We start from the raw sequence: 15,655 nt of genomic DNA on the forward strand, positions 1-15,655 counted from the left end.
AGCAGACATGCAGCCAATGTCAAAGGCTAGAGCTTCAACTGAGAAGCCTGCACCTGCTCCCATTGAGCCCATTGCTGCTGAGAGCAAGAAAAGGAAAGAGAGGGTAAAGAAAACTGTAGCCAAAGTGCTTGGGAGAGCCTCCATCATGGTAGAAGAGGAGGAGGAAGAAGAGGCAGCTGCACCAGCGCCCAAAGCAGCCAAACTTATGGGAGATGCCATAAAGTCAGGTACAGCTGCATCCAAGCCCAAGGAAGCTCCTAAGGCTGCATCAAAGCCTAAGACAGCTCCAAAGAGAAACATATGGAGCATCCCAGCTGCAGAAAAGAACAAGGCCCCAGTGCCTGAGACAGTTGCAGAAGAAGAGGAAGAGAGTGTCCTTCGGAAGCTCAAGCCCAAGATCCCAGACCACAACGATGCTCATCCTGTGGCTAAGGATATGAAGCTCAGGAGAGACTCAGGGCTCAGGAAGTGGAGAGAAGTAGATCCATATGCTTCTAGGAGAAGGACTGCCGTGGTTTACAGATTTCACACCAAGGAGCAACAAGATTTCTATGAGACTGTTTTGCTTGACAAGAAGCCAATCGTTTGTGACATGAGATGGGTCGACTGGACCTATATCAAGGAGAATGAAGAGTACTACCCAGGAGTATTTGACAGCTTTAGTGCTTGTGGAGTAGCTAACTTTGTTGGGTAGAAGCTCACAAAGTGGAACGAGGAACTTATCATGCAGTTCTACTCCACGGCACACTTTTATCCAGATGGGAGGATCACATGGATGTCTGAGGGTACAAGGTACCAATCTACAGTGGCTGAGTGGGCACAGATCATTAATGCCCCAGAAGAGCAAGATGAGGACTTGGATATCTATGCCAAGAAGAAAATGGATCATAACTCAATGTCCAACATGTACAAGGAGATCCCCAATGAAGCACTTGACACATTCAAGTTTGGCTCAGTGCATTATCTGCTCTCAGGATTGCCTACTATCAATTGGATACTAAGGCACACTCTGTTGCCTAAGTCTGGAGATCACAAGATGATCAGAGGCCATGCTATCAACTTGCTACATGTGTTTGATGTGCCTCAGAAATTCAAGGTCATGAGTCTCATTGTGGAAACCGTTAAGAGGACAACTGCAGATCAGAAGAGGAGCTGTGGATATGCCCCTCAGATTCAGGAGCTCATCAACTCCAAGATGGGCACGGGCGTATATTTGTTGGATAAGGAACACCTGTCCATCCGTCCAGATTTCAAGGACAATGAAGTTGTGATGACAGAGAATGAGCCATCGTCTGCACAAGCATTTGCAAAGAAGGAGAAGGCGAAGAAGGAAAAAGATGCCAGGATGCCTACTCAAGAGGAGGCATCTGACCATTTCTTGAAGACCAAGCAAGAGCAGCTCAGTTACTTGATTGCATCCACGCTGAGAATTGAGCAAAGTTTGGCAAACCTCACTAAAAATCAGCAGAGCCTTGAACTTGTCGGAAAACATCTTAACGACAAGTCGAGCTTTCTTAATGGTGACATTTACCATCATTGTCCGTCTTCCTTTCAAAATCCATCTGTACTCAACAGCCTCACGACCATCGAGCTGTTCTGTCAAAGTCTACACTTTGTTTCCATACATGGATCCTCTCTCGGATTTTATGGCCTCGAGCCATTTATCGGAATTCGGGCCCACCATCGCTTCTCCATAGCTCGTAGGTTCATTGTTGTCTAGCAACATGACTTCCAACGCCGACAGGGAGCATCATGGAATTGGCGATGGAGAAGGGTTGGTGATGACGAAGAACGAAGATCCCCTCTCTGGAGCCCCAAACGAACTCCAGATCTGCCCTCCCGAGGAAGAACAGGGCTTGGCGGCGTCTCCGTCTCATGGATCACGATAATTCTTTCTCCCTGATTTTTTTCCTGGAATAATGTAAATTTATAGTATCAGGGGGTCATCAGCGGGGCCACCAGGCGGGTACAACCCACCTGGGCGCGCCAGGAGAGGGGGGCGCGCCCTGGTGGGTCATGTCCACCCAGGGGCCCCTCTCTGGTGGGTCTTGGCAACAGAAATTCTTATTATTGGTATAAAAATCCTCACAAAGTTTTGTTCCATTCTGAGAACTTCTATTTCTGCACAAAAACAACACCATGGTAGTTCTGCTGAAAACAACGTCAGTCCGGGGTTAGTTTCATTCAAATCATGCAAATTAGAGTCCAACACAAGAGGAAAAGCGTGAGAAAAAGTAGATACATTGGAGACGTATCAACTCCCCCAAGCTTAAACCTTTGCTTGTCCTCAAGCAATACAGTTAATAAACTGAAAGTGAGAAAGAAAAACTTTTACGAACTCCTTTGCTCTTGTTTGCATAAATAGGCTTAAAAACACCTAGGTTTTTAGCCAACATTATTACTAACCATGTCAACAATAACTCTTAAAGATTATAATGGTTCATATCAATGAGATAATCAGCTAGCGAGCAATAATAAGATATCTCAAATAGCAACACATTGTCAAAACAACCATGATATAATATGACAATAATGGTATCTCGCTAGCCCTTTCAGAGACCGCAAAACATAAATGCAGAGAACCTCCGAAGTTCAAGCAGCGACTAAACATTGTATTTCATGGTAGAAAAGATCCAGTCATGATGCACCCAACATTAGATATACACAATGCATAAATCATGACCGCTGTGCTCTACTCAGTTTCTGGCGCTTGCTTTTAGAATGTGGTGACACAACATAAAAGTAAATAGAAAGTCCCTTCGCAGAGGGAAGTAGTGATTTGCAGAGGTGCCAGAGCTCAATTTTTAAAACATAGATAAATGATATTTTGAGATATGCACCCTTCTTATTCACTTCACGACCATCAGCTATCAACATCTTCCATGCTAAGCACGCTGGTAGAGGTCCCCAAGCAGAAAGTAAAGGTTTTGACTCCATTGGGAGTTTTTGTTTAATTATGTAAGAGATGAACTCTATTTGTATTTTGCAGTTTGGGACTGGGCATCCCTATTACCGTCCATTTCCTCGTGCGACGGCAAGTGAATAAACACTCGATCTGAGGATAACATGCTTAGCACAGAAGATATCGACCACCTCCTGTCGTTGCATGAACGATCCAGGCACACAAACGGATAATTTTTTTAGAAGTTTTTAGAGGTGGCACATGCAAATTTACTTAGGACGGTGTCGGATTTCGGGTTCCGACAAAACCCTTGAGGTTCGAACACTGGGGTGCACACGAAGATCTCTCCTCCCCTAAGCTCTCACCCCCACCGCAATCTCAAGCCTTAGCGTGTCAAACTCACAGAACAAAGGGACACGAGATTTATACTGGTTCGGGCCACCGATGTGGTGTAATACCATACTCCAGTGGTGTGGTGGATTGCCTCTTGGGCTGGGGATGAACAGTTACAAGGGAAGAAGAACCTCCCGAGGAGAGGTGCTCCTGTGCTTGGTGAGCTTGATGCGGTTGAGGATTCTTCTCCCTTTTCTAAGGTGGTGGTGTCGGATCACGGGTTCCGGCAAAACCCTTAAGGTTCGAACACTGGGGTGCGCGAAGATTTCCCCCCTGCCAATCCACGTCCTAACTTATCTAAGATCTTACGAACTAACTCGGCGAACTTGCAACACAAAGGACACAAGATTTATACTGGTTCGGGCCACCGTTGTGGTGTATTACCCTACTCCAGTGTGGTGGTGGTGGATTTCCTCTTGGGTTGATGATGAACAGTACAAGTAGAAGAACAGCCTCCTGAGGTTGAGGTGTTCTTGTGCTCGGTGGATGTGTGGCCAAGGATGTGGTGGCTCTAATATAAGATCTGGTTCGTCAATCTAAGATCCGGTCCTGTAGCTATGGTGGTGGCTAGTACTATTTATAGTGGCCTTGGTCCTCTCCCCAAATATTGAATGGGAAGGGAGCCAACAATGGCCAATTCGAAGGGGGACATGTAGTACAAGCTATCCTGACAAAAGCAGTCTTTGCCTGCCAAAGGCTCTGGTGGTGACGCCCTCTTGGGCTCCACGGTGACCTCCGTCTTGCCATCCTACTGGTCTTGGTCTCGTTGCAACAATATGGGAACCTTTGCTTGATGCCTCGGTACTCCGCGCCTGCGCTTGCCCCCTTACCACCAAAGAGGAAACAAGGACGCTTCGCGCGCTGGCGCCCTCCTGGCGCCCGCCTGGTCTCGATCGTCATGGCTCACGTCACAAGAACCTCGCGAGGTTTGCCTAGCCTTGAACTCTCCTCCCCTCACGAGCCAGCCTGGTGAGGCCGCTCCTGAGGAGGTCTTGCGTCGTCCGCCTCGTGAGGCTTGGCCCCTCGCGAGGGTCTTGAATGCCTTGTTGATGAAGATGTGCCGTACAGGCCTGCTAGCAAAGCCACGCCGTGGACCGCAGGCAGGCAAGTCTGGGGACCCCCGTTCCCAGAACGCCGATAGGTGGCTAGCCCTATTTATAGAGGCCCGGGTCCTCTTCCCAAATATTAGGCGGGAAGGTATCCCACAACGGCCAGTTTGAAGGGGGACAACTAGTACAAGCTATCCTGACAAAAGATGGTCTTCGCCTGCCAAAGGCTCTTGTGATGACACTGTCTTGGGATCCACGCTGACCTCCGTCCTGCCGTCCTGCTGGTCTTGGTCTCGTTGCACCGATATGGAAACCTTTGCTTGATGCCTCGGGACTCCGCGCCTGCGCTTGCTTATTTAGCACCAAAGAGGAAACGAGGACACTGAGCGCACTGGCGCCCTCCTGGTGCACGCCTGGCCTTGGTCGCCATGGCTTGCATCACAGGAACCTCGCGAGGTGCCCCGTGCCTTGATCTTTCCGCCCCTCGTGAGCTAGCCTGGTGAGGCCGCCCCCAAGGAGGTCTTGCATCATCCGCCCCGCGAGGCTTGGCCCCTCGCGAGGGTCTTGAGTGTTTGCTGGTGAAGAGGGGTCGTACAGGGCCGCTGGTGGAGCCACGCCGTGGGCTGCAGGCAGGCAAGTCTGGGGACCCCCGTTCCCAGGATGCCGACAGTAGCCCCCAGGCCCAAGGCACGTTCGGGCTTGGCTTCGAGGCGAAGCCAAGGGGCAAGTGCGGAGCGCCGTGGGCCCCAACAGCATGCAACCTTGTTTGATGCGTGGCAGTCGATTGGACGTGGGTGTCTCCGCTTCCCCACGCAGCCTTGATATCCGCCTGGCTAGGCGGCCACCGTGACTTACACAATTATCCCCCTATTGCTGGTGACACACCCCTCCAACTCTCCTGCCTTTTCCAAACAATAACCATCTCTTCCAATCGGTTCCGAGCTCAGCCCTCCTCGTTGCCATGGCACCCTGGCGAACAGAGAAGGAAAGGAGGAAGCCTCAGTCTTTAGCCGGGCCACCCCGGCCGTTGAACCCGCCGTTGGCCGGTCACTGGTGCTCAACCAGGAAGCCATGGACAAGGTTCGCCCTGCGCTCGCTGCTGACTCCAACGAATGGGGGAGGACGGCGGCCTGGCCCACCTCTCGCGCCTCCGTTAACAGGACAACCACCGAGGTTCCATTCTTCATCGACGCCTTGTGGGCTGGCCTGGTTCCTCCTTTCTCTGCCTTCTTCAATGCCGTGCTCTCCCACTATCAGATCCATATGTTGCACCTGGATCCCCAATCAATCTGCCTTCTCGCTGTCTTTGCTTTCGTCTATGAGGCCATGGTGGGCATTCCCCCTTCCGTGGCCCTATTGCGCCATTTCTTCTCGCTACACTTGACCGATTGTCGGTGTCAAAACCGGCGGATCTCGGGTAGGGGGCCCCGAACTGTGCGTCTAGGCCGGATGGTAACAGGAGGCAAGGGACACGAAGTTTTACCCAGGTTCGGGCCCTCTCGATGGAGGTAAAACCCTATGTCCTGCTTGATTAATATTGATGATATGGGTAGTACAAGAGTAGATCTACCTCGAGATCAGAGAGGCTAAACCCTAGAAGCTAGCCTATGGTACCATTGTTGTGTATGTTGTCCTACGGACTAAAACTCTCCGGTTTATATAGACACCGGAGAGGGTTAGGGTTACACAAAGTTAGTTACAATGGTAGGAGATCTGCATATCCGTATCGCCAAGCTTGCCTTCCACGCCAAGGAAAGTCCCTTCCGGACACTGGAAGAAGTCTTCAATCTTGTATCTTCATAGTCCAGGAGTCCGGCTGAAGGTATAGTCCGGGCACCCGGACACCCCCTAATCCAGGACTCCCTCAATAGCCCCTGAACCAGGCTTCAATGACAACGAGTCCGGCGCGCAGATTGTCTTCGGCATTGCAAGGCGGGTTCCTCCTCCAAGTACTTCATAGAAGATTTTGAACACAAAGATAGTGTCCGGCTCTGCAAAATAAGTTTCCACATATTGCCATAGAGAGAATAACATTTACACAAATCTAATCTGCTGACGTATTCCGTAGTGTGACACACCACAGTCAAGCCTTTATCCGAGTCGTTTCATTATCCCACCTCACCGCGTCATGCGAGGCGGTTTCCTTGGCATGTCTGGTTAAAGCAGAGATCGTGTCCCCTTATTCCGGGATTCTCATCAATACGGGCGTGGGTAACCCAACCGCGCCATTGATTACGGCGCTTGGAGATAAACGAGTTTTACCAGGCTGGTGGGGACACGTAGTTGCGTCCACCCATATAAGGGGATAAGGATCCACCTTTTCACCTACGCCTTCTTCCTCCCTTGCTTATCCATTCTCGCGCACTCGAGCTCCAGCGCCCAAGTCCGCACTCCCCACCTCAACCTTTTCCAGCCATGTCCGGAGCGGGAGGCAAGTGGATGGTCTCCTCCATCACGGAGGGACACATCAAAAAACTGAGGAAGGCCGGATACTTGTCTAATGACATTGCGTACCGGCTTCCCGAAAAGGGGCAGCTCATCCCCACCCCTAGGCCCCATGAGAGGGTGGTGTTCCTCCCCCATTTCCTCCGTGGACTGGGCTTCCCTCTTCACCCATTTGTCCGGGGGCTCATGTTCTACTATGGTCTGGATTTCCACGATCTGGCCCCAAACTTTGTCCTCAACATCTCAGCGTTTATCATCGTGTGCGAGGCTTTCCTCCGCATCCGCCCCCATTTTGGCCTATGGCTCAAGACTTTCAACGTCAAGCCGAAGGTGGTGCGCGACAACCAGGCAGAGTGCGGAGGCGCCATGGTGGGCAAGATGGCCAACGTCTTATGGCTCGAGGGCTCCTTTGTGGAGACCCTGAAGGGGTGGCAGTCGGGGTGGTTTTACATCACCGAGCCGCGCGACCCCGAATGGGTCGCAGCCCCCGTGTTTCGATCCGGACCCCCTACACGGCTCACCTCCTGGAAGGAGGCGGGCCTGTCATGGGGTAAAAAAGGAGAGCTGACCGGACTCCAAACATGCATCCAAACCCTGGTGGACAAGAAGCTCAAACTTGTCAACGTTGTCCAGGTTATGCTCATCCGCCTGATCCTCCCGTGTCAACAACGAGCTTTCAACATGTGGGAGTTCGACCCAGCGCGGCACCAAACTCCGAGCAGGCTCTTCGACACGATGTACGAAGATGCCTAGAAGGTGCTTTTCAAGGGCGCCGAGGCCCCCACTTCCACTACCGAGGATCGCGGATTCAGCACGCAGCGTCACGCTCATGCGGTAAGCTGTTTTTTCCTTTTACAGGGTATCTGTTTTTCATAGTTTGACTCCATGCGGGATCTAAGCTCCCTTACCTTTGACAGGATTGGCAGGTGACATCCGGACAGATCAACTGTCCGGCTCCTTTGCCCGAAGGCCCAGCGGATGCTCGCTTGGCGAAGCTACTGGTTCCGGCACCCTATGTGGTGCCGGAGAAGAAGGCCGCGAAAAAGGCCACGGGGACTCGAAAGAGTGCCCGGCGCCAGGAGGTGTCGAATCCATCATCCGACGGTTCCGAGGCGCATTCCTCCCGTGAAGACAAGGAGGAAGAAGAAGAGACCTCTCCCCCTCCAGCGGGAGGAGAGAAGAAAAGGAAGGCCGCCCTCTCTGGGGAGGCCTGAGGGTCCAAGAAGGGGAAAACCCTTCCTCCGGACTACTCCACCGACATTGACAACGGCGGAGAGGAGTGGCCGCCCAGGGCCAAGCCCCTGGCAAAATCGTAAGTATCCGGATACCAGAGTAATTCATAGTATTCGTTTATTGCACAGCTTTCCCTTATGTCGAATATGTTTATGCAGCCCACCCAAACACCGGCTCGACGCGTCGTCGAGCGGCTCACTGGACTCGTCGGATGTGAACTCGGTTCCGACGGCCCACTCCCCCCGCCCTACGGACGACACCGAAGTGTTGTCCCAATAGGTTTCAAGCCGGGAGGACGTGGTCCTGGAGGCACCGCAAGGCGACCTCCCGGACTCTAGGAGTAAAGGGGATGAAACCCCCCCAGGGCTCCAAGTCCGGCTCTAGGCCGTACACCGCTCCGGAACCCTCAAAGGTTCCAGAGTCCGGCGGGGGACCTCCTTCCAAGAGGAGCAAGCCCACCGTGCCGGTGACCCCCGTCCAACCGGAGGCGCCGGACAATCTATTGGAGGCGCTCCAAGGCGCCTCCATCGACGAGGGGCACCGCACTATTATGAGTGCGGTGGTCCAGAAGGTTCAGTCCGCCAAGAGTGGACTGACTGAAGCTTGTACTAGCCTTTTAACAGGCTTTGAGGTAAGTAAAGAATGTGTAAATAATATTGCCGCATAGACAGTAGCCCCTGATGCTCTGTTTGGCGTTCGGGAAGAAAAGACGAATAGAGGATCAACTAAAATTCGCAGGAGTCTAACAAAAATGAGTCAATATGCGTATGCAGGCTTCTCTGCTTGCGTCCGCCGCACTGACTGCGGAAGTGGACACGCTAAAGCAGAACCTCGAGCGGTCCGAGCAAGAGCTCGGGCTTGCCAGGAAGCAGCTCGAGGACAATGAAGGTAAGAAATACCTTGTTTTTTTAAATATATATAAAAAGGTGCAATTGCAAAAAATGACAGGATTATCATGGCTATTGTAGGGGCCACGTCTGAGGTGGCGACCCTTAAGCAAGCGCTGGTCGAGGCCGAGAAGAGGGCGGACACAGAGCGCACCGAGCGGGAGAAGTATGAGGCCGAGGTTGGCAAGGTACGGCAAGAGTTCCAGGCTCTCATGGAAAAACATGAGAGTTTGGAGCTTGACTCAAAGAGGCGAGCGTCCGAGCTCGCGGTGGCTATTGAAAATGCCAAGTCTGCCAAGGCCGAATCCCAGAAGACCCTCCAGGAGTTGGATGAGGTGAAGAAGATAGCGGCGGGTAAGGCATTCTTTATGCAAAGCAAACACATAAACGTGAGTTACTTGTTACTTACCTGAATCCGGAGCTCTCCAGGAGCGTTCGCAGATCTTCCCCGGAGTGTGTCTGATGCCGCCGCATTCTATCGAGCCAAGGAGGGCAGCTCGACAGAGAAGGTGTTCTGGTCTCAGTATGCTGAGGCCGGACACCCTGTGCCCCTGAGCGACCAGCTGAAGCAACTGGTCAAGCTCCACAAGGCGGCCGAACAGGCCATGAAGGGCCTCATAGTTCGGCTGTGGCCTGGAGGGGCTCTGCCTGGGAGCTGTTTCGGGCTGGTGCGGCGGCTGGTGGAGGCCTGTCCAAGGCTCGAAGTCATCAAGCGCTCCGTCTGCATTGAAGGTGCCCGTGGGGCCCTTGCCCGTGCTAAGGTGCACTGGGGAAAGATGGATGCTGAGAATCTTGTGAAGGACGGGCCACCGCCGGGGAAAGAGCATCGCAAGCCTGAGAATTATTATAAGGATGTTCTGAAGGGTGCATGCCTTGTGGCGGATGAATGTTCTAGGGATGTAATTTTTGAGTGAAACTTGCTCGTTTTGTCCTGTGCGCTGAAAACTTGTTCATATGCGCTAAGAAATGCTGTTGGAATTTAAAATATTACCTTTTGTGCGGCTGTTTATCAATTCTGAGAGATGGCAAGTCGTCGGCTTCTGCCCCCGTGCCGCTAGTGCTGGGGTGTTCGGGGATAAACCTGAGCGCTCTTTTTCCCATGTTTGGGTCCTTCGAGGGAGGCGCTCAGCCCAACGAACAAGGCAATCGGACTATAATGCGTGAACACTCTCACTTAGCCATAGAATTCTATAATTTTAAATTTCGGCGAAGCCCCTGGTATTCGGAAGACCGAGTTCGGGGCGCTATCCACGCCTTGGCCGGACAGAGCCGGCTCCTCGCTCTAAGCGGCATAAGTCATTAGGGACTCGAAAAACCTCTCGAACAACGACCAGCTCTCGCTTCATCATGACAGTCAGTTTTAGCTTTCTCCACTGAGGTGCTCGACCCAGATCAACTGGGGCACAATCGCAGTGGTTCTCCTAGTGGTACCTTAGCCGATATAGCGGAACCTAAGGCACCAAAACATAGGAGCCGGGCAAACCCAACTATTGACCCAAGACATGATTCGAAGCCGATGCATATAATGCTATAAGTTCGAGGTGCCGCACTTTGTTAAAGTGTTCGGACTTCTCACACCATATTGAGGGGTGCTAAAGCCCCTGGCGTATTTAGGCCGTGCCAAAGTGTACGGGTGCAATATGTCGGTAAGGAACATATATATATATATAAAAGAAAAGAGTAATGCAAAAATAGATAAAAGCTATGCACTGTTTATTAAAGAGGGTTGCGATCAAAGCAGAATGATACAAATAATGCGATAAGCAAAAGGTTGGACTATGCAGCACGTCCGTTCCAGGGGCAAGCTGCGGAATAGTATGCGAACCAGGTATACTGCTCGTGATAGAGACCACCTGGGAGTTCCGTAATGCGGCGTGGCTTGTCTGCTTCCCTCGTTCTTGCATCGTTTGTGCGGCAATTGAACTACCGAACAGGCCTTCTGAAGAGTGGAGTCCTGAAAGTAAGAGAAAATTAAAAAATCGGCAGCCCCTGGTGTGGTTTAAGCCGTGTTTCGGGCATGCCGTGATGGTGCCCCTCCCCCTGTACCCATGGTATTTCTAGAGCATAGTTATGTACGTGAAGTACTAGTGTCACCTTTTTGCGAGGGTTGGGGTTGGGGCCGCATTGCTACGCCTGCTCGGATCGTGCTAGGCGGTCTTGTTGTAGGTTACTCCGGGCGCGCTTGACGGTGTCCGGTCGTTTAATGGCCGGACTGGAGAACTGCCTGGAGAGGCTGCTTTGTACTTCCGCTGCAAGGGCCACCGTGTGCTCCTCCGTTCGGAGGGAGCGTTCGGTGTTTCCATTGACCGTAATTACTCCTCGAGGGCCTGGCATCTTGAGATTAAGGTATGCGTAGTGCGGTACCGCATTGAACTTGGCGAATGCGGTTCGCCCGAGCAGTGCGTGATAGCCACTACGGAATGGGACTATGTCGAAGATTAACTCCTCGCTTAGGAAATTATCCGGAGATCCGAAGACCACTTCAAGTGTGACTAAGCCTGTGCAGTTGGCCTCTACACCTGGTATTACGCCTTTAAAGGTCGTTTTGGTGGGCTTAATCCTCGAGGGATCTATGCCCATTTTCCGCACTGTATCCTGGTAAAGCAGGTTCAGGCTACTGCCACCGTCCATGAGGACTCTAGTGAGATGAAATCCGTCAATAATTGGGTCTAGAACCAATGCGGCGAATCCGTCATGACGGATGCTAGTGGGATGGTCCCTTCGATCAAAGGTGATCGGGCAGGAGGACCATGGGTTGAACTTTGGGGTGACTGGCTCTACCGTGTATACGTCCCTTAACGCGCGCTTCCGCTCCCTTTGGGGGACGTGGGCTGCGTATATCATGTTCACCGTCCGCACTTGTGGGGGGAAACCCTTCTGTCCATTGTTGTTCGGCGGCCGGGGTTCCTCGTCGTCATCGCTATGCAGCCCCTTGTGTTCGTTTTCGGCATTTAACTTGCCTGCCTGCTTGAACACCCAACAATCCCCGTTGGTGTGATTGGCCAGCTTTTCGGGGGTGCCATGTATCTGGCACAAGCGGTCGAGTATACGGTCCAAACTGGACGGGCCCTGGGATTCCTTTTGAATGGCTTTTTCCGCTGACCGGATTTAGAGCCTCTGAATCCGGCATTAACTATCGTATCCTCAGTATTGTCGCCGTTAATGCGGCACTTCTGCTTGTTGCGATGCGACCTGCCACTACTGTCCCTGGTATCCGAATTACCAGGGTTCTTGGTCATATTGTTGCTACGAGCAAGCCAGCTGTCTTCTCCCGCGCAAAAGCGGGTCATGAGTGTCGTGAGTGCTGCCATAGACTTCGGCTTTTCCTGTCCAAGGTGCCGGGCAAGCCACTCGTCACAGATATTGTGCTTGAAGGCTGCTAGGGCCTCAGCGTCCGGACAATCGACTATTTGATATTTCTTTGTTAGGAACCGTGTCCAGAATTGCCTGGCCGATTCCTCTGGCTGCTGAATTACGTGACTTAGGTCATCAGCGTCCGGGGGTCGCACATAAGTGCCCTGGAAATTGTCGAGGAATGCGGCTTCTAGGTCCTCCCAACAACTAATTGATCCCGTTGGCAAGCTGTTAAGCCAATGCCGAGCTGGTCCTTTAAGCTTGAGTGGGAGGTATTTGATGGCATGGAAATCGTCGCCGCGGGCCATGTGGATATGAAGGAGATAATCCTCGATCCATACCGCAGGATCTGTTGTGCCATCATATGATTCGATATTTACCGTTTTGAAACCCTCAGGGATTTGATGATCCATTATTTCGTCTGTGAAGCATAGTGGGTGTGCGGCGCCTCTGTACTGGGCTATATCACGACGTAGCTCCAATGAGCTTTGTCTACTATGTTCGGCCCTGCCGAATTTGTGGCCGGCGTGACGGTTACTGTCTCGAGCCGCGGGGCGCCCACGTGATCCGCAGATCGATCTTGTTTGCCTTGCCTTGTCCTCCAACATATCTCGTAAATCCAGCGCATATTCCCGTGCCTTGGTATGGGGTGCGGCTTGAGTGGAGGGCCAAGAGGCCTCTTTGTCGTGGCTGCGAGGTGGCCGGTCGGCCGCATCAAGTGCTTCCTCCTCTAATCGGGGTAGCAACCTGCGCTTTGGGTAGCTCTTGGAGGGGCGTTCGAGTTTATGCTCTTCGGCCGCAAGGACTTCAGTCCATCTGTCGACTAGCAAATCTTGAGCTCTAAGCTGTTGCTATTTTTTCTTGAGGCTTCTTGCCGTGGCCATAAGCCTGCGTTGAAAACGCTCTTGCTCGACGGGATCCTCTGGCACGACGAATTCGTCGTCGTCGAGGCTTGCCTCCTCTTCGGAAGGAGGCATATAATTATCGTCCTCGACCTCTCTGTCTGCCGCTCTCTCATGAGGGCTGGTTCCTCCATCCCCCTGTGCTAAATCTTGCTGGAGGGGGTTTTCTTTGGCACTTTTCGGAGTATTGTTATCTCCCGTGCTGGAATCACCGTATTTGTTTTGGCGGGATTTTGAGTGGCACTGCTGACGCTGGCGCTTAGGCTGTTTCTTGGAGGGGTCATCCTCCGCTGTTCCATCGCCATCTCCTTCTTTTGGGGTGTCCACCATGTATATGTCATATGACGAGGTGGCCTGATAGGCGCTGGTTCTTCATCGTCTCCTTCATCGGCGTCCATACCGTCAATGTATTCGGAGTCAAAGTCGAGCATGTCGGTTAAGTCGTCGATAGTGGCTACAAAGTGGGTGGTGGGTGGGCTTTGAATTTCTTCATCGTCCGAATCCCAACCTTGCTGACCGTAGTCCGGCCAGAGCTCTCCTGATAAAGAGAGAGACTTTAGTGTCTTCAGAATATCGCCGAAAGGCCAGGCTGAAAGATGTCCGCGGCAGTAAACTCCATAATCGGCGCCCAATCGGATTCGATTGGCAGGGGCGCGGAGGGTTCGGAGTCCGGAGAGGAGTCCGGCTCCTTGGAGCCACGAGTCTCGCAGAGTACGGGGCTGGTGTTCGACTCGATCACCGTTGGGATCGTAGCCCCCGAGGCGGTGTCCAACCACCCATCCTCGATCGGCGCAGTTGGCTCCGAATTAAGGGTCGAAGCCGATACGGGTGCGGCCTCCAGGGCACTGTTCGGTGGCAGAGCTAGATCATGCTCGTCGTGACAGTGCGGCGCGCTCGGCAGTGGCTCGAATCCGTCGAAGATCAAGTCCCCGCGGATGTTGGCCATGTAGTTTAAGCTTCCAAATCTGACCTGACGGCCAGGGGCATAGCTTTCGAATTGCTCCAGATGGCCAAGTGAATTGGCCCGCAGTGCGAAGCCGCCAAAGACGAAGATCTGTCTGGGGAGGAAGGTCTCACCCTGGACTGCATCGCCATCGATGATCGTAGGAGCCATCGAGCCTGACGGCGACGACATAGAGGAACTCTCAATGAAAGCACCAATATCGGTGTCAAAACCGGCGGATCTCGGGTAGGGGGTCCCGAACTGTGCGTCTAGGCTGGATGGTAACAGGAGGCAAGGGACACGAAGTTTTACCCAGGTTCGGGCCCTCTCGATGGAGGTAAAACCCTACGTCCTGCTTGATCAATATTGATGATATGGGTAGTACAAGAGTAGATCTACCACGAGATCGGAGAGGCTAAACTCTAGAAGCTAGCCTATGGTACGATTGTTGTGTATGTTGTCCTATGGACTAAAACCCTCCGGTTTATATAGACACCGGAGAGGGTAGGGTTACACAAAGTCGGTTACAATGGTAGGAGATCTGCATATCCGTATCGCCAAGCTTGCCTTCCACTCCAAGGAAAGTCCCTTCCGGACACGGGATGAAGTCTTCAATCTTGTATCTTCATAGTCCAGGAGTCCGGCTGAAGGTATAGTCCGGCCATCCGGACACCCCCTAATCCAGGACTCCCTCACCGATCCTCGACAATGCTTGGGATGCCTGAACTTCCAGGCTGTGGCCGTGACGATAGGCTCGGGGATTGACTTTGAGCTCCCACCATCTGCGAGCGGGTTTCGCACACGGTGGGTGTTCGTGGACGTCAGTGTGCTCAGCCCCTGCTCTCGCCCCATTGGCGCCCGCCGTCCCCAGCTCCGACTAGGGTCATGAGAAGCTCGTGGACCCCCACCTCGCCTTCGTCTGGCACCGGTTGAAGAGGCTGAAGGACATCGGCATGACTGCACCCATGGTGATGAAGGAGTTCCTCCGGCGCCGCATCGCTGCCCTCCAGCGTCATTCCCGGCTGATGTGGGCCTTGTCCGGTGGCCAGGATCGCATGAGGCTTCAGGAAGCGGGCTTCCGCTCGAGGCATGAAGAACGGTGCTCGAGGTCTTGACGGGCGACCCCTCGCTAGCTGACATGCTGTCGGAGGGCTATCTTCTATACTGCTGCTCGGACAGGGTGGAGCTTGCGGGGCAGATGCCCCCTTCGATGAATGGGGGCTGCATCCAGTTGGCCTTGAAGGGCCCCGTGAGAAATCTGTCTTCGTGGTTCCCCTCCCTGCCGCCAGCGCCGAACTCACCCCAAGTGTGGGTGCAGGTGGGCGAGCTTCGCTGGAGGCCGGAGGCGTGGGCGCTGAGGCGTCGACACTGCTCGAGGCTCCCGAGGTGCCATCCCCGGGAGCCTGCGACTCTTGCCTTGGGGCGACAGCCGAGGGGGCAATGCAATCCGCTGCTCCTGAGACCAAAGCTTCCGAGGCCATAGCGAGCCATCATAAGGCTGTGCCCGAGGGTTCTCCTCAGCCCAGCACCCCTGAGGTCGCCTCCTC

General features: G+C 53.1%; 1 protein-coding gene across 1 annotated transcript in view; it reads right to left on the reverse strand.

Annotated features, from left to right (window-relative positions):
- LOC119283591 overlaps window positions 1-15,105 on the reverse strand; it is an 81,542-nt gene extending 66,437 nt beyond the window's left edge. Inside the window, exon 1 of the mRNA XM_037563070.1 lies at window positions 15,017-15,105. Coding sequence (XP_037418967.1) covers window positions 15,017-15,105 — 89 coding nt within the window. The remainder of the gene's footprint in view (window positions 1-15,016) is intronic.
- Window positions 15,106-15,655: the final 550 nt, after the last annotated feature.

This window comes from Triticum dicoccoides, chromosome 4A (genome assembly GCF_002162155.2).
Source record: "Triticum dicoccoides isolate Atlit2015 ecotype Zavitan chromosome 4A, WEW_v2.0, whole genome shotgun sequence".
NCBI classification, from domain to species: Eukaryota; Viridiplantae; Streptophyta; class Magnoliopsida; order Poales; family Poaceae; genus Triticum; species Triticum dicoccoides.